Source organism: Trichechus manatus, unplaced genomic scaffold, assembly GCF_000243295.1.
Source record: "Trichechus manatus latirostris isolate Lorelei unplaced genomic scaffold, TriManLat1.0 scaffold00114, whole genome shotgun sequence".
Classification (NCBI taxonomy): Eukaryota; Metazoa; Chordata; class Mammalia; order Sirenia; family Trichechidae; genus Trichechus; species Trichechus manatus.
The window spans coordinates 5,798,388-5,818,119 of NW_004444050.1; the positions used below are offsets into that span (position 1 = coordinate 5,798,388).

Genomic DNA, 19,732 nt, shown 5'->3' on the forward strand with positions numbered 1-19,732 from the left:
CATTTGGTGCTTGGCTGAGTTCTTTATCTCTTCATTTGATGTTTTAGGGTTTCAGGATTGTTGTATTCTCTGTTTGGCTTAGTTTTTCGGATCTTTGCTGTGGAGGGACGGCGTGGTGCTTCTGCCTAGAGCGCCATTTGCCGGAACTCCTCTATTTTTACTTTTTAAGAATAATTTCACTAGACGTACAGAATTTCATATTCAGTTATTCATCACTTAGAAATACCATTTCTCTGTCTTCTGGTTTCTGAAAGTCAGTTAAGTGTGTTTATTTTTCTCTGGTTGCTTTTAAGACTTCCCCTTTGACTTTGTAGTTTAGCAGTTTAACTGTGGCATGTCTAGGAGTGGTTTCCTTGTTTTCACCCTGCTTGGGGTTTGCTCAGAGTATATTAACTCTGAAGCTTGATGTCTTTTATCAGCTATGATCTCCTCATATGTTGCATTTGCTACATTCTCCTGAATTCCCATCACATGTGTATTAAATCATCCCATTGTGTCCTGTATGTCCCTTACTCTCTTGTCTGTACTTTCCATCATTTTCCCTTTCTCTTGCTTCAGTCTGTGTATTTTCTATCAACTTATTGTCCAGTTTACTAATTCTCTTTCTACTTTATCTGATCTGCTGCTCAACCTATGTATCATTTTTTCATTTCAGTTGTTCTGTCTTTCAGTAATTTTCATATATTGGGTGCAAAAATATTGTGAATACTTTGGGTATGACATTGGGTGATGACATTGTCCCCCAGAGTGGGTCTTTCCTTTCCTCCTAGGCAGTGGGGAATGCTGATTGCCTTAGCCTAATAAGAGACTGAGCTTAATGGAATCTGCAGTGCAGTTTGGGTAAGCTTCAGTTTACCTCTGCTGGACCCCTCTCCAGGCCTTCCAGAGAGAGCTGCAGGTTGTCACCAGAGCCCACCTGCACGCCCCTCCTCACCAGGTCCCTTCAGTACCAAGAGACTGAAAATTTTTGTTGTAGTTTTCAGGTGTTTCATCATTTTTAGATTTTTCATCTTTTTCCCTCACAGCGTTAAGATTCAGTAAATGTCTGAGAATACTGAATATACCATTTCCAAAGAATACTGAATATACCATGAACTGCCAGAAGAACAAATAAATCTGTCTTGGAAGAAGTACAGCCAGAATGCTCCTTAGAAGCAAGGATGGCGAGACTTCATCTCACATACTTTTGGACATGTTATCAGGAGGGACCAGTCCCTGGAGAAGGACATCATACTTGGTAAAGTAGAGGGTCAGTGAAAAAGAGGAAGACCCTCTATGAGATGGATTGACACAGTGGCTGCAACAATGGGCTCAAACACAGCAACGATTGTGAGAATGGCGCAGGAACAGGCAGTATCATTCTGTTGTCCATAAGGTTGCTATGAGTTGGAACTGACTCCACAGCACCTGACAACAACCAGTATCTGAGGGGAAACCAGCTGGGTGTTTGAGACTCTCAAGTCACCGGTCCTATCTCTCTGGCCCACATGGCACTAGCAGCTGGGCAGGTTTCTCTGCCACCAGGGAGTAAGGGCTGAAGGCTTATCTCACCAGTATCCTCCACTATCTGGAAAGTCTAGTTCTCATTGCTTCCATTGCTCTATATGACTTTAAACATTTTTTTAACACGGCTTATGAGGCAGAAGCATTAATCTGCTACAATTTCTCTATCCTAGCTGGAAGAGGAAGCCTCTAATTGCCTTTTAACAAATAATCCACATGCAGTGCTTCCAGGAATCAGAAACACTGTCTAGGGAATAACAACTACCAGCCCTGAAATAGGAAGCAAAATACATCTGTTGGATTGTTTCTGAGTTTGGAGCTGACCCTCTAGAACCTGAAATAAATGTTTCCCAAAAACTGAATTTCCAGTGAAATTTCATGTAGTGGTTTGTGTTGATCAATCTATCACTTTTGCTCTGATGCCATATTTAAAGCATTAAGTATCTGAGATTTATGCTTCTATTCAAAATAGCCAAATAATGTACAGTTCTTCATGTAAAAAAAAAAAAAAAGATATGTCGGTTATGACAATTACTGCAAAAAGAAGTTGAAATGAACCATTTTCCAATCAAACAACTTGACAGCTCATGCTTTAGCAATTGAGAAGCATGATTTTATCATATGGCAATTTTTATAAGTTAGGCAAATGTGAAATGTTTAAGGATGTGGACATCTTCCCGGCTTATTCAAAATTTATGAATATTTTTCCAGTTATTTTTAAATTGCAAAATTAATATAACCAGCCCATAAACAGAATTCTAAATCATAAAGAATTCTGGAGATGCAAATCCAAGTAAAATAACACCTTCACCAAATTACAAAATTTTGCCAAATCAATACAATATCCTGTGATATAATAAGATGCCTTTTTTCTGCTGGAGTCATGTATTACATTAATCATAATTTTACTATAAAATATTATTTAAGTACCAAATGAAAACACCATGTTTTTTCAGAGCTGTTTCTAGCAGAACATGGCTTTTGTGTGCAGGTTAATAGGGCTTTTAAAATTATGTAATTTTCTTCTTTTGAATGAGTTCTTCGAGGCAAGCTGCTGAAATTAAATGCAGCAGGACAAGTGTGTACAAAAGGCAGCCCTGCTTCATTCTGATGTTGCCCCAAAACCAGAGCCCCATGCAAGAGAAGCTTTCAAAGTCTACCTTAAGGAGATCCAATGGGCCACAACCAAAGAAAACCAAATAGTTGCTGTCAAGTTGATTCCAACTGATGGCGACAGCGTGTGTGTCAGAATAGAACTTCACTCTGTGGCGTTTTCAATGGCTGTGACCTTTTGGAAGTAGACTGTCAGGCCTTTCTTCTGAGGCCAACAGGCAATATGAGTTTTAAATTAAAGTAACTTTTCAAATGTGAAGTCTTTACATAAATAGTGGAATCTTCCAAGTTTGCTGCCTTGTCAATTAACATTAATTTCATTTATTCCCATCTTTGAAAGCCCATCACCTTTCCTTTTGTTTTGGTCAAAAGTCACAGCCTCTCTCTAAGCTGCTTGTTTTTAAAAATTTGTGGTTGTTTGTATAAAAAACAAATAAACATATCACCATGTAGGTTAGAGCAGGAGGACCTAATGTTCTATGTCATTAATGCTGATCATTTCTCTGAAGGTACTGCTTTGGCTATTTTCTCTTGCCGAAGCTAAACATTCTTCAGTCTCAGAATTTAATTTATATCTTATTATTACATTGCTCCTGGATCTTTTTGAGCATTTGAAAACATTGTACTTTCCATTACTCCTTCTAGAAACTACTGAGTCTGACTCTCACAGTGATTATAGCTTCTTGAATTAATATCGCTTTCCCTAGATTTTGAGGATGTGGTTTATATTTGTCTCACACCTATTTTGTAAATAAAATATTATGAGATTTAAGTGCCATTGTTCTTGCTACAGAGGGCTACTGTATAGATAGTTTGGTTCTTGCTGCTCCAACAACTGATTTCACAGTGGAAGGCATTTTCTCACTGTGCTGATCTACATGTCTGTCTAATTCACCAACTCAGATTGCACTTAGGCTCATAAGATTTGGAAATTTCTGCATTGCAGATATTATAACACCTTCCCATGGATGGTTAAAGACTTGATCTGAAGTTCAGATTTATGGTACTGCCAACCTGTGCAATGTCTGGACCACAATAGGAGACAATCGCCTTTATTCTTAAAGAATATCTTTACTGACTGCAGAATTCTGTGTTGGCAGTTATTTTCTTCCAGCACACTGAAGCCCACATTCCTTTGTCTCCCATTCCTTCTGTTTCTGTTACGAAGTTGTCTGTCAGTCTAATTGTTGCTCCTTTGGAAGTAATCTAGCTCTTTTCTTCATTGGCTGCTGAGATTTTTCCTCTTCATTTTCAAAGTTTTACCATGACATCTGCGTGCTGAGTCTTTGAGTTTTTTCTAATCCTGTTTGGGTTCATGGAAACCCTGCTGACATAGTGGTTAAGTGCTATGGCTGCTAACCAAAAGGTTAGCAGTTCGAATCCACCAGGAGCTCCTTGAAACTCTGTGGGGCAGTTCCACTCTGTCCTATAGGGTTGCTATGAGTTGATAGGGTTGCTATGAGTCAGAATCGACTTGATGGCAACAGGTTTGGTTTGGTTTTTGTTTGTTTGTTTGGGTTCATAGAGCTTTTAGAATGTATAGCTTGATGTCTTTCATCACTTCTGGATAATTTTAACTTCTGCACCACCATTTCTCTCCTCCCCTTTAAGTTTCGATTACCCCTATTTTAGACTGTCCCTAGTATCCAGTATTTCTTACTCTTTCTTCTGTGTTTGCCGTCCTTTTTCTCTGTGTGCTTCATTCTGGATTTTTTTTTTTTCTTATATATATTCCAGTTCCCTAAATGGTCCATCCTGTTTTGTTTAATCTGCTATTTAAGCACATCCTTTGAGTTCACTATTTCAGTTATTGTAGTTTCTCAGATCCGAATTCCTATTTAGTTCTTTTTATAGACTTCGTTCTTCGCTGAAAATTTCAGTCTTTCATTGTATTTCCTTGAGCATATTAAGTACATAGTCAGTAAAGTCTGTGTCTGATATCTGGAAGCCCTATGCATCTGCTTATATTGCTTGTGTTTCTCTTGGTATTTTTCTACATTGCCTTGTCTCTACCTGTGCCTAGTCAAACTTATTTGAAAACTGGGCTTTGAAAATGAAAACTAACAGAAATAATTTGAGGCTGAGAATGATATTATTTTCCTCCTGAAAGGATTTACATTTCCTTCTGGCTTATGCCTAGCAATCAGAATCACCTCAATCGACTTTCAAGGCTTTGGATAATTTGAAGGATTCGAGCTAGTCTATTATCTCACCTGGAGTCTATTATCTCACAGTGTATCTGTTCAGCCATTCAGGGTCCCAATTTGAAGCAGGGGGATTTACTTGGGCCCTTCTCTTTGGCAGGTCCTGGATTCCAATTTTTATCATCTGAGCCCAGCAACTCTGTTAAAAGTTCTTTTCAGCTTCCCAGCCTCTCAGCTGCTTCTTTTGGAATCAATATAGGCACCCCTAGGGAAACAGCAACCCCAAATCCTGGGCTCTGCTCTGAGTTTTGTTCTTCTGGATCTTGACCTCATTAGATTTCACTGCCTTACTAGGTCTCTGATGCCTTCAGGCTAGAATTGGCAGATTTAGCAAAAAAAAAAAAAAAAAAGCTTTGCTCTGTTTTGTTTTTGAGTTTCAGTTAAACAATAATTAATTTTTGTATAAGAATGTCTCATAAAATACTTGCAACATACTTATAATAAAAATATATTTGTTGTTTGTTTGAAATTCAAATTTAGCTGGATGTCCTGTGTTTTATCTGACAACCGTCCTTCAGGCAGGTTTATTCTGATATTTTTCTAGCATTTCTAGTTGTTCCCTGAATTGCCTAATACACATTACTGGAAGTGGAAGTTCACTTCTGCTATCTAGTTAACAAACTTGAATTATTAACAATTCTTGAAAGAATAATCACCAAATGACCATTTAATACTTTTGCTTAAATCCTAGCTCTTCCTTGAACCACACGTGTGGCCTTGGATAAATGGTCTTAAATTTAAATAGATATAAAATAAGAATCAAAAGTAACATTTATTGAGGGCTAATAATATATGCCAAGCATTGAGCTAAGCACTTAAAAACCAAAGGGTAATAATAGGGTAACACAAACAGTTTGAGCTTGACTACTAACCTACAGGTTGGCAGTTCAAATCCCCCCAGCAGTGTCAAGGAAGAAAAACCTGGCCATCTGCTTTTGTAAAGATTGTAGTAAAGAAAACCCTATGGAGCAGTTCTACTTTGACACACATGGGGTTGCCATGAGTTGAAACTGACTCGACGGCAACAGGCTTGTTTTTTTGGTTTTTATACTTCATAGGGGAACACTAGCATGGTACAAACAGTTAACATGCTTGGCTGCTAACCAAAAGATTGGAGGTTCGAGTTCACCCACAGGTGCCTCAAAAGAAAGGCCTGGAGATCTACTTCTGAAAAATCAGCCACTGAAAACCCTATGGAGCAAGTTCTACTCTGACACACATGGAGTTGCTATGAGTCAGAATCGACTCGATGGTAACTGGTTTTTTGTTGATGCTTCATAGTGGTCTTACATGGATTAAATTAGAAAATAGTATGAATTGCCTGGTACATTTTAAGTGTTAATTAACTGTTAATGCCAATTTAAGCAATAGCTTTTCAACTTAATTGACCATTTTACTACTTATTCTGGGACGGTTGCCATCATTGTACTCGTATCTTAGATGCTACAGCAGGCATATTAATCTCTCAAGAGTGTAGATAAAAGGAGAAAAAAAAAATTTCTTGGTTCTCCAAGTGATACTGTAACAGAAGTGAAACAATCTGAGCTTGCCGATTACATCTCCCAAAATAAAAATTACAGTTGCAAATATGCATAGTCATAGAAGTGGAAACTTCAGTTTTGTTCAGCTTTGTGAATAAGCTGGTCACCCCTGCTAAAATCTGAAAATAAATCGTGTGACAGGCAAAAGTAACCAAAACGTTATAAAAAAAAAAAAAAAAAAAAAACCAAACCCATTACCATTGAGTCAATTCCGACTCATAGAAACCCTATAAGACAGAGTAGAACTGCCCCATCGGGTTTCCAAGGAGTGGCTGGTGGAGTTGAGCTGCCAACCTTTTGGTTAGCAGCCGAGCTCTTAACCATTATGCCACTAGGGTTCCAATTATATTATAAGGAGATCTATTTCAGGGCCACCACCAACATAAATGATGTTTGGATGTCAACCCCTCCACTGGAAGGGCAAGAAAAACCACTCTTTGGGGAGAGGAGCATGGCTAGATTTCAGTCTCCCACTCACCCCTTTGGCTGGTCGCCCTCATGCAAGACATACGTTGACAACTATACAAGGCAGCCCTATTGATCATAAATAAATATGCAAATGAAAGAAGGCAACTCATACATGTTGACTACCTTGTGTGTGCTAGACTTTCCACATATTTCATTTGCTCTGCACAGTAACTTTACATGAAACAGTATCTACAAAGTGTTGTTGTTGTGTTGTTAGGTGCCATTGAGTCGGTTCCAACTCATAGCAACCGTGTGTACAACAGAACGAAACACTGCCCAGTCCTTCGCAATCCTCACGATCGTTGTTATGCTTGAGCCCATTGCTGCAGCCACTATGTCAATCCATCTTGTTGAGGGTCTTCCTCTGTTTTGCTCACCTTCTGCTTTACCAAGCATGATGTCCTTCTCCAGGGACTGATCCCTCCTGATAACATGTCCAAAGTATGTGAGATGTGGTCTCGCCATCCTTGCTTCTAAGGAGCATTCTGGTTGTACTTCTTACAAGACAGATTTGTTTGTTCAAAGTAGGCAGTGATATTTGCCCTTCTACTAATTAAAAGACTAAGACTTAAAAAGTCTACACAACTCACACCACTAATGAGAAGTGAGTGAAGAATTGGACTTATGGTACATCTGTTTAATTCCACATTCCTCTTCTTTCCTTAGATCACTTTGTCCTCCTAAACTTCCATAACTATATACACGTATACACACACAAATAAACGATAAAACTAAGATGACTGTACTCAGGCATTGAGGAGTTTTTTGAATGCTTATTATTTTAACTAGAAAAGCAGAGAAAGACAGAACTGCTGTAGGCTTCCTTAGACAAAGCATCTGTAGTAACAGCCAACACTGTTTTTGAGCCTAAATCCTTTACTCAGAGAGAGAAAAATAATAACTAGAATGTGACAATTTCTTTACCTGCACTTGAATCTATTCCAAAAATCATTTAATAGTAGACCATAGAGGATGTGTGCTCTCCATGAAGAATTAGGACCCACCAGGACACCGTACCAGCTCTTGGGCTGAAAATAAGGCCGTAGAGTCAGCCAAATGAAACTGATAGTTCATTAGTCATTTTTCAACCTACATTACATGCTACTGGAGAAATAAACAAGAATAGTACTCAGTCCCTTTCCTAGAAAAGACTCTGTGGAGTGTGAAAACAGACATTTAAACAGATCAATTTAATGTTACTGTCACCAAAGTAGGGAAAAAGTAGTATGGAATTTTGTGAGATAAAGTGATTTTTAAAAAGCCATACAATGCAGTTTAGGGGACACTGAGCTTCTGTTAAGGATGATGGAAAAATTTAGAAGTGGATAATGGCAATGATTGAACTACCTGATAAACATAATTAATGTCACTGAATTGTACACGTGAAGAATGTGGAAGAGGCCACCAATTTGTTACTTGAATGTTTACCACAATAAAAAAAGGCCGCACAACAAATCATTATATATTATTGTATGTGTGTTAACAGTTGTGGGTGATTTCCCTTCACACCTTACTCCCAATTAAGAAGACATTTTAAATAAGTTAATATCTCAAGTATGAAGAGGAAATAACAGGAGATATTTATGTTAAATAAAAGGAAGATCCATTAATGTTGGAACAGACTATTAAAACACGTGCTTAAAAAAGAAAAACAACCTTTGCTGGTGATTTCTCAGAAGATTATCATGCTTTGATGGTTTCCATGAATTCTTGGTTCAAAATATGTACTAATCCGCTCACGTAGCAATAGGATTCAATATAAATTATGTATAGTTTCCCTGACCTTTATGCTCAAAGGCATTGAAAGAATTTTATTCCTTGAGTGGTGCCTGTTCAGAATGCTTGCAGTCTAAAAGTTTCTTGTAAAAAACTTCTACCCAGCTGAGCTGAAGATGAGGTGGTGTAGGCCCTCCAAGCTGATCTCCCACAGGCACCTCCAGGCAGAGTAACTCACACAACATTGACTCACCGTGATTAACTAGGTGTATACAACCTCACTGCAGGAGTCCTTGGGTGGCTCAAATGGTTAAGTGCTTGACTACTAGCCGAAAGGTTGGCAGTTCGCACCTACCCAGAGGCACCTTGGAAAAAAGGCCTGGTAATCTGCTTCTGAAAGGTCACAAAAGTCACACCTTGAAAACCCTATGGAGCAGTTCTGCCCTGCACACGTGGGGTCACCATGAATTGGAATTGGAATCGACTCAACAACAGCTAACAACAACATACCTCACTGCTTTATTCAGGGTACCCCCATGATCCCTAATCTACAAGAAACCCACATCTCTAGCTGAGACAGTATTGAATCTGGGTATGTAGACTTCACATAGGAACAAGAATGAGGGGGCTTGGAGAATATTGAACTAGGTTGTAAGATTGTCCACCAAGTGCTTGAAAAGGCCATCAACATAGATGCAAAATCACTTTAGGGAAAGAGTGACTCAGGAAGGAAATGAAAGTTTCCAACATATCTGCAAAAAGAACATGCCCACCCAACCATCCTTCTAGGCAATGGGAAGTCTTAACAACTATAATTCAATGGATAAAACAGTAAATGCTGTTGTTGCTGCCTTGTGCCGTCGAGTGGATTCCAACTCATGGTGACGCCACGTGTTACAGAGTAGAACTGCTCCATAGGATTTTCTTGACTGGTTTTTTACGGAAGCTAATCACCAGGCCTTGTCTTCCATGGTGCCACTGGGTGTGTTCAAACCACTAACCTTTTGGTTACCAGCCAAGCACAAACAGTAAAAAAGTAAATACAAGTGGCTAATTAATATTTGATTTAAAAAAATTTAATCTCACTAGTAATCAAATAAATGAAATAAAAATTATAATTAGATCCTATTATGAGCCTATTTTTAATTGACGGTGCTCAATGCTAGGAAAGGTTCTATGAGATAGTCAATATTATATTCCTCTGGTAAAAGCATAATGTGCTTTTTAGACAGCAATTTGGCCACAAGAAGGGAGAGCCCTTAAGATATTCATATCTTCTAACCTAAGAAAGAATTTTGCAATATTTATATCTTCTACTTCAAGCAACTTTTCTTTTTTTTAATTGTGCTTTAAGTGAAGGTTTACAATTCAAGTTAGTTTCTCATACAAAAATTTATACACACATTGCTATGTGACCCTAGTTCCTCTCCCTATACTTTGACAGTACGGTCCTCCCTTCCACCCCAGATTTCCCTTGTCCGTTCAGCCATATCCTGACCTTCTCTTCTCGCCTCTGGACAGGAGTTGCTCATTTAGCCCCATGTATCTGCTTGAGCTAAGAAGCACACTCCTCACAAGTATCATTTTTATGTCCTATAGTCCAGTCTAATCTTTATCTGAGGAGCTGGCCTCAGGAATGGTTTTAGTTTTGGGCTAACAGAGAGTCCGGGGGCCATGTCTTCCAGGGTCCTGCCAGTCTCAATCACACCATTAAGTCTGGTCTTTTTACTAGAATTTGAGTTCTATACCCTACTTTTCTCCTGCTCCATCAGGGACTCTCTGTAGTGTTCCCTGTCAGGTGGTCGTTGGTGGTAGCCAGACACTATCTAACTCTCTGGTCTCAAGCTGATGGAGTCTCTGGTTTATGTGGCCCTTTCTGTCTCTTGGACTAATATTTTCCCTGTGTCTTTGGTGTTCTTCATTCCCCTTTGCTCCAGGTGGGTTGGGACCAATTGATGCATCTTAGATGGCTACTTGCTAGCTTTTAAGACCCCAGATGCCACTCACCAAAGTGGGATGCAGAACATTTTCTCAATAAACTTTCTTATGCCAATTGACCTAGATGTCAAGAAAATTTAGTTTTTACCAGTTAGGCTTAGGTTAAGCTACATATAACAGAAATCCCAAAATAACAATGACAAGATAGATGTTATCTGCAAGGGAGGTTACAAAATGTGGTCTTTTAACTGGACACTGCCCTCCAAGATAAAACTGAGTTCTGTTATTGATGAGGAAAGAGGGAATAGATGTTGGCTAGGTAACTGGCAATTTTTGCTCCCTTATCCTAGGGAAAAAATTTGAACTTAAAAAATTATTTGCAAAAAGTAATTCGTTTGAGGGGGGAGCCCAAATTTACAAAAATAGGAGAATATTTACAAATTATAAGTCTATTCATTGATTCCACAGAACAAAAAATAATGTTATCTTCTAAGTTTAAACAATATTTTAGCATGCTTATATAATAATATTAATTTCAAAAAAGTAAGATAAATTATTGTATAAAGTGTACTTCCAAGCCTGCAAAAAGCATTCACAGAAGATTGTTATTTTATTTATACTTATACTTTTCTACATTTTCCATATTTCCTATAATTAGCATATTTAAAATATATGCTAAGAAAATTCTAAGCAGTATTTTCTAAACATTATAATTAAAGAAAAGTTCCCAGATTTGAGAAACAAGATCTCAGACTGGAGATTCCTCATATTGTTCCAAACAGAATTAAAGTAAGGGACCAACATGTAGCCTGGTAACCTGAACTGGGAAAAACAGGTCACCTTCAAATGAACTGAAACTCACACTGGCCACAGAGCTTGTCCTCTACAGAACCGGAAAGGAGCCATAGCATCATCATCATCATATCATGATTATCATCACCATCACTAATGTTTACTGAGCACTTAATTGAACTAGTCTAAGCATTTTTATTTGCCTAACCAACATCCTACGAGGTAGGTATTATTGTTAGTCCCATTATACAGAAAAGGAACCTGGGTACAGGGAAGTTAGCAACTTGCTCATAGTCTCACAGCTTGTCAGTGTGGAGCTGAGGTTCAAACTCAGGCAGTGTGACTCCCAAGGCCATGCCTTTTCTGCTTACCATCTATAGAGCTTTGAAGAAAAAAATTATGGTGCAAAAATTTTGTGTGCAGAGAGGTTATCATCGGTATTTGCAAGAGTTCAGGAAATCTACTTAACATCCATGCATTTCAGTCAGTTCTCAAAGTCTTGCTCCAAATTACAAAGATATTAATCGGGATGAATTAAACAACAGGAAATTATAATATAAATAGACTAGTGGTAGACACCAAGCCACCTGAAATCTTACAACTAAGTGTTTACAAGCAATTACCTATCATGGGATAGGATGGATGCTGATGGGTTTAAATACTGGATTTAACTTGGATGCAAAAATTCCAAGGCCAGAACAGTTTTTCTTGACGCATTTTTGGAAAGAAGTCAGACCCGTCCATGAGACCACATGTTGACCATCATTGTCGTGGGTGGCTTGGTCGGCTCGTGGGAGGAATTATGTTGAAGTTCCTGGAGGTGTCCTCTCTGGTCATGGATATCTCTTCCTGGGTTACACCCTACTTCTCAATTTCATTTTATTTTTGCCTTTCAGCTGAAACTAAGATCTGCTTCAAATACTACCACGGAGTGAGTGGAGCCCTGCGAGCCACCACCCCCAGTGTCACAGTCAAAAACTCGGCAGCTCCTGTAAGTCTCATTTCCTCCTCTTTGTCATACTCCACTCTGGTGCTTCTTTACTTCCCTTTTGTTCTTATGTTTGTGTGGGTGTGTACGTTTGTGTGCGCGTAATATACATAAATATACACATACATTTGCATATACATATGCATATATATGGAGATATACCGGTAGATGATAGACAGACAGATAGATAGATAGATAGACAGATAGATAGACATCCCAAAATAGTGGAGAGAAATGAAATGTGAAGGCAGCCTTATTAGTGAATACCACTTGTTTTTTTAAAAAATGCCAAGCTTCAATATTTTCCCTAGTTAGTCAAATGTTTCTAACAGAGCCATACTTAATGTCAGTGAATAACAAGCCTGTCTCTGGAACACATTTTTTTAATTCTTTGGTATTAAATATTTATATTTTCCACAGCTTTAACTTCTTTTTAGGCTTATAAACAAATTTCTGGAATAAAATTTATAGTCTCAGGCTGATTTTATTCATAGAACTCTAAAATGGTAAACCTGGAAAAGATAGCATTTCTGGTATTTTTATATTTATAAATGAGGAAACTGTGCCCCAAGAGCTTAAATAACATACCTAAGGTCACACAGCTAGCTAGTTGCAGATTCAGGATTTAAATCGGGTCTTTTTTTCCTACGTTGATGCTTTCTTTGTACGACACTTTCTAATAGATACCATCTTATCCTAAATCACAGTGCAGTTTTTACCTCTGTAGTGCTTCTTACCTTAGTTCTCAGGACATCTGATTAGGCTAACCAAAATTTAATGAGAAACCATTCCTTTTCACATGAGATTAAAAATCACCAGTGGGGGAGGCTGAGGGAAAACCACTGAGGATTTTATCATGCTAGTGTAAGTTAAATATACATATATATATATAAAACCAGAAACCCATTGCCACTGAGTCGATTTCATGGTGACCCCATAGGACAGAGTTGAACTGCCCCATAGGGTTTCCAAGGAGTGTCTGGTGAATTCAAACCGCCGACCTTTTGTTTAGCAGCCTGAGCTTTTAACCACTGCGTCACCAGGGCTCTGTGTGTGTGTATATATATATATGTATGTATGTATGTATACGTGTATATATATGTGTATGTATGTATATATATATATATTTGCTTTCTTTTTTCTATGTAAGAAAAAAGTAAAATATCTGAAATGCAGTATGAATGATTCAGAAAGTTCTTCTGGGTATAAAAGGATACCATTATGCTGTTTCACAATAAATTCTTCAGCGTCCTGAAGAGTAGTTAATTATGTCCTTGAGGATAAGCAGTAAGATGAGCAATTCAGGGCCAGAAACCTGTCTGCATCCATCCTGAGAAGGCCAGGAGCACAGCACGCCAGGCCAGGGAGGACAGGCCTCACCTCAATGGGAAACACAGCAGGAGGGGCTGTGTGCCCACTTGCTCAGGCTTTGCCATATCCCCTATATTATTCATGGTATCCCCGGGTGATGCAAATGGTTAATGTGCTTTGCTGTTAACCAGAAGATTGGAGGTTTGAGTCCACCCAGAGGCACCTCCAAAGAAAGGTCTGGCGATCTACTTAAAAAACAATCATCCATTGAAAACCCTATGGAGCACAGTTCTACCCTGACACACATGGGGTCGCCATGAGTCAGACTCTACTTGATGGCAACTGGATGCTTCACTAGCCATACAGGCTGGAACGTGATGTCTATCACTTTACTGAGTGGGACACGAATTTAGGTGGAGAGAGCTAAGGAAGTATCCTCAGAGTGCCAGGCCCCCTCGTCCAGACTCACTTGTATGAGCAGTCCTCAAAAGGGGCTACCTGGACAGGGCCAGACAGGTTCCAGTATGTGCCGGCCAGTCTTCAAGGTTGGAGCATCAGCTATGTCAAGGCATCAACACTGCAGTTGAGGCTGCAATAGACCAGAGGCAGATTGTCAAAGCAGAAAGGCAGAGAAGGAACGAGGCCTGGGAAGTGGAGAGAAGTCGGATTCAGGAAAAGCAAAGCAAATGCAGGCTGGGCTGGCTTTTGCCATGGCGTGAGAAGATATTTAAAGGGGCAGTTTCTTACCAGACACATGGATCCCTCGGCAAGGATAGGCCTTGCCTGTTGATGGGAGACTGGTCTGGCTCAAGTCTGGGACAGGAGAGGGGAGTTCCTCACGTTCTTCTGTTCAGGAGTGATATTGCCAGTGAGGGGCGGCCAGCCCTGGAATTCAGACAAATTATCTTCAGGTGAACACTTTTCATTTCAAGACAGTTCCATGGAGCATATGGCTTCTATGAACTCAGCCCACTGTTGTTTTCGCTGTTGCTGTTGTTGTTGTTGTTAGATGCTGTCGAGTCTGTTCTGAGTCATAGCAACTCTATGTACAACAGAACGAAACACTGCCTGGTCCTGTGCCATCCTCACAATCATTTTATGTTTGAGCCTATTGTTGCAGCCACTAGGGGTCCAAATTGTCTACCTGATTCTCATACCAGTGCGATGTGATGTGCACCATCACAGTGAGGTGCGATGAGACCCGAAAAGAAAGAAAGGAACCCGAGCGACCGAATTGCTGGGCTGAGGGCTGTGAGGACCATGGTCTCGGGGAACATCTAGCTCCATTGGCATAACATAGTTTATAGAGAAAATATTCTACATTCTGCTTGGTGAGTAGCATCTGGAGTCTAAAAAGCTTCTGAGCAGCCATCTGAGATACCCCACTGGTCTCACCCTATCTGGAGCAGGGGAGAGTGAAGAAAACCAAAGACACAAGGGAAAGATTAGTCCAAAGGACTAATGGACCACAAGTACCACACCCTCCACCACACTGAGTCCAGCACAACTAGATGGTGCCCGGCTACCACCACTGACTGCTCTGACAGGGATCACAATGGAAGGTCCCAGACAGAGCTGGAGGAAAATGTAGAACAAAATTCTAACTCACAAAAAAAGACCAGACTTACTGACCTGACAGAGACTGGAGAAACCCCGAGAGTATGGCCCCCGGACACACTTTTAGCTCAGTAATGAAGTCACTCCTGACGTTCACTCTTCAGCCAAAGATTAGACAGGCCCATAAAACAAAATGAGACTGCAGGGGTGCACTAGCCCGGGGGCAAGGACAAAAAGGCAGGAGAGGACAAGAAAGCTGGTAATAGGGAACCCAAGGTCGAGAAGGGGAGAGTGTTGACATGTCATGGGGTTGTTAACCAATGTCACAAAACAATATGTATACTAATTGTTTAATGAGAAGCTAGTTTGTTCTGCAAACCTTCATCTAAAGTAAAATTTAAAAAAAAGACAAAACCCAGCCCCCATGTCCTTAAACTGTGTCATAAATCAAGCAAACATATTTTCTCAAGTGTTTAATCCTGTGCTTTGAACTAAAGAAGCATAGGCTATAGAACATCCCCACGAGAAGGTTACAGTTTATTTGAAGAGCCAAAGTAATTGCGATCCAGACTCTGTGTGTGTCTAAGTACATAAACTGTGTCATACCATTTGGGACCGTTATAGAGAAGTGAGTGTGTAGTACTGTCCTGAATGTATAATAGCTTTGGAGGGAGCCAGATTGCCGTGACTTGGCTCCCTCAGTCTGCAGCTCTGCCTGCTGTAGGTAGCCAAATTCAGCCCAGTGCCTGTGGGCTCCCTTCATTGCTTCTAGACCCAATTAAAGGATGGGTAATATTTTAGCACCTGCATCTTGGAAAAGGTTTTAGGAAAAACTTGGAAGTGAAAGCCTATTTGGGTAAAAGGCATAGGTGACCTTCTTCATCTAGTGCTAAACGAAGGATTTCTCATTTTAAAGCAGTCATTAACGTATTACTCTGGCTAATATAGAAAGAGTCTTGGGGGCATAAGACAGAAAGAGAAGCTGTAGGGTATTTGTTTAAGGTATTTGGTTTCCATAGAATTGTGTATTTAAATGTTATGTTATAATGCTCAGTACAAATCTTCAAACAATAAAATGGAATTTACCAAGAGAAAAAAAAAAAATGCAAGCAGGGAGCCAACTACCATAAACCTGCCTGGAAGGCATGCAAACAAACACTCTGAGGTGGGGTCACTTATCAGCAAACAAGGACTGCTGTCTCCAGAAACTGGGGCTTCCATCTTAGAAAAAGAAACAGTGCTATGAGGTGCTTCAGTATTATTTGTCATAAAGGTTAAAGATACTGCATTGATTTTTTTCCAGCCTTGACTTCATCTTTTTCATTCCGTGTATGCTCTGTTGCTTGTACTTAAAACTCAGACATCTTGAAACATTTTGACATATTGCTATTGCTAGTTATTATCTCCATAATGATTCTCTCACATAAATCATTAGTCACTTGCACTGACATTTTAATGCATAGGCTGCAGACGACTTTTGTTTCTCTGTTTGATCACCACCCAAGTGACAGCGTGATCATAAAGCCCTGTGATGGCAGGGGCAGACAGAGAGTAATTCTCAGCTCCCTCTGCCACGATGGCGATGAGCACTTGTGAGTCTCAGGGCAGAAGAGAGCATGCATTTCCTTCCGGACAGATTGGTAGTATTAAAACTGTTAGTGGCCCCTTTTGCACTGTATGATCCCTGGTGGCACAGTGTTTAAGAGCTCAGCTGGCAAACAAAAGATCAGCAGTTCGAATCCACCATTACAGAAAACATAGAAACATATCACTTACGGAATTTGGAAATTGTTTTCATGTTTATAGGAGCCACATTCTTAGATTTAGGTTCAGGGATATCTATGAAGTCCTGATGCTATATGGATATGTTCGGTCATGTTCCTAGGGAACAAATCCAAAGTATTCATTAGATTCTGAAAAGGGGTCATAGTTCCTGAAAATTTATGGACCACTGTCATAGAAAACACCAATGTCACTCTTTGCTGATATAGATTTCTAATTTAACAAGCTTTGTACAGTTAAAAGTCTAACTTTTCCTTTATTGGTGAAAACACCGTAGTCTTTGGCAGCACTATGTAAAGTGAGGAAAGTTCTTTTTTTTTAAAAAAAAATTATTTTTGTTGTTGTTGTTGTTGAGAATATATACACCAAAAACATACGCCAATTCAAGTTTCTACATATACATTTCAGTGACATTGATTATGCGTCGTGCAATCATTCTCACCCTCCTTTTCTGAGTTGTTCCTTTCCCATTAACATAAACTCACTGCCACCTAAGGTTCCTATCTAACCTTTCGAGTTGCTATTGTCAATTTGAGCCCATGTAGATAGATCTTAAAAGACCATAAGGATCCTGGGTGGCACAGTGGTTAAAGCACTTGGCTGCTAACGGAAAGGTCTGCACCACCAGCCACTCTGCAGCAGAAAAGATGTGGCAGTCTGCCTTCACAAAGATTTACAGAGGAGAGCCTCTGGGAAGTGGTATCTAAAATACATTTTCCCTGTGAAGAGTTGGCAAGTCTTGTCACTATGTCCAGCATCCGGGCAATGAACCTGCAGTCCAGGGGGCCTTCCTGAGGCCTACCAAAACAAAGGGCATGCCCACAGAAGAAGTGAGGCTGTGAACGTGTCCGAGCCACAATGAAGAATGGTCAGCTCATGCTGGTGTGTATCATCGGTTTGGAGAAGAGAAAGCTGACATTCCCTCTGCCCTCTCCTCCTGCTGGGGCTGGGGTCCAGATCTTTGTAAACTGTCTCAAACCCGTGAAAGCTGAGAGCACGTTAGGTTATACTGACAGGATAGCAAGTCAAAGGGATGACAAGTCGAAGGGATGTAGGATACCAGTGATATGTGTGCAGGCAGCACAGATTTAGGCAGGGTTGTCACAAGGCCTGCATTTGTGCCTTCTCTTATGATCGATGGGACACTGGATACTCTCAATAAAGCACTCTTTGTCAGAACAACAAAAAAAAAAGAACAAAAAAAATTAACATAATCCACCACATAAATAAAATAAAATAATGACATAATATTCTCAATTGACACAGAAAAGGAATTTGACAAAGTCCAACACCCATTCATGGTAAAAACTCTCAATAAAATAGGTATAGAAGGGAAATTCCTCAACATAATAAAGGACATCTATATAAAACCAATAGCCAGCATCATTCTTAATGGAGAGAGGCCGAAAACATTCCCCTTGAGAATAGGAACAAGGCAAGGATGCCCTTTATCACCACTCCTATTGAACATTGTGCTAGAAGTCCTAGCTAGAGCAATAAGGCAAGAAAAAGAAATAAAAAGCATCCAGACTGGTAACAAAGAAGTAAAACTGTCTCTATCTGCAGATGATATGATACTATACATAGAAAACCCAAAAGACTCCATGAAAAAACTACTGAAACTGATAATAGATTCAACAGAGTAGCAGGATGTAAGATAAACATACAAAAATCAGTTGGATTCCTATACACCAATAAAGAGAACAAAGAAAAGGAAATCCAGAAAAGAATACCATTTATAATAACCCCTAAAAAAATAAAATACTTAGGAATAAATCTAACCAGGGATGTAAAAGACCTATACAAAGAAATCTACAAAACACTACTACAAGAAACCAACAGAGAACTGCATAAATGGAAAAATATACCATGCTCATGGATAGGTAGACTCAACATTGTGAAAATGTCAATTCTACCCAAGGCAATCTACAAATACAATGCAATTCCAATCCAAATACCAACAGCCTTCTTTAAAGAGAAGGAAAAACTAATCATTAACTTTATGTGGAAAGGGAAGAGGCCTCGGATGAGTAAAGTACTATTGAAGAAGAAGAATAAAGTAGGAGGATTCACACTATCTGACCTCAGAACCTACTATACAGCTACAGTAATCAAAACAGCCTGGTAATGACAGATACATTGACCAATGGAATAGAATTGAGGACCCAGATATAAATCCATCCACCTACAGTCACCTGATCTTTGACAAGGGCCCAAAGTCTATCAAATGGGGAAAAGACAGTCTTTTTAACAAATGGCGCTGGCAAAACTGGATGTCCATCTGCAAAAAAATGAAACAGGACCCATACTTCACACCATACACAAAAATTAATTCAAAATGGATCAAAGACCTACATATAAAACAAAAAACTATAAAGATCATAGAAGAAAATATAGGATCAACACTAGAGGCCCTAATACACAGCATTAACAGGATACAAATCATAACTAACAACACAAAAACTCCAGAAGATAAGCTAGATAACTGGGATCTTCTAAAACTTAAACACTTATGCTCATCAAAAGACTTCACTAAAAGAGTAAAAAGACAACCTACAGACTGGGAAAAAAAAATTGGCTATGACAAATCTGACAAAGGTCTAATCTCTAAAATCCACAGGAAAATCCAACACCTCTACAACAAAAAGACAATCCAATTAAAAAATGGGCAAAGGGAGGCAGGGCCAAGATGGCTGAGTAGTCAGATGCTTCCTATGTCCCTCTTACAATGAAGACCCGAAAAAACAAATGAATCGGTTGTATATGACTATCTAGGAGCTCTGAACATCAAAGGCAAAGTTGAGGAATCGGACTGAGTG

At 39.4% G+C, this 19,732-nt stretch overlaps 1 protein-coding gene across 2 annotated transcripts in view; it reads left to right on the top strand.

Annotated features, from left to right (window-relative positions):
* Positions 1-19,732, top strand: part of HECW1 (HECT, C2 and WW domain containing E3 ubiquitin protein ligase 1) — a 495,956-nt gene that overhangs the window by 254,356 nt on the left and 221,868 nt on the right. For both annotated transcript variants that reach the window (XM_004383962.1, XM_012557718.1), the window contains one exon: positions 12,172-12,266. In XM_004383962.1, coding sequence (XP_004384019.1) covers positions 12,172-12,266 — 95 coding nt within the window. The remainder of the gene's footprint in view (positions 1-12,171; positions 12,267-19,732) is intronic.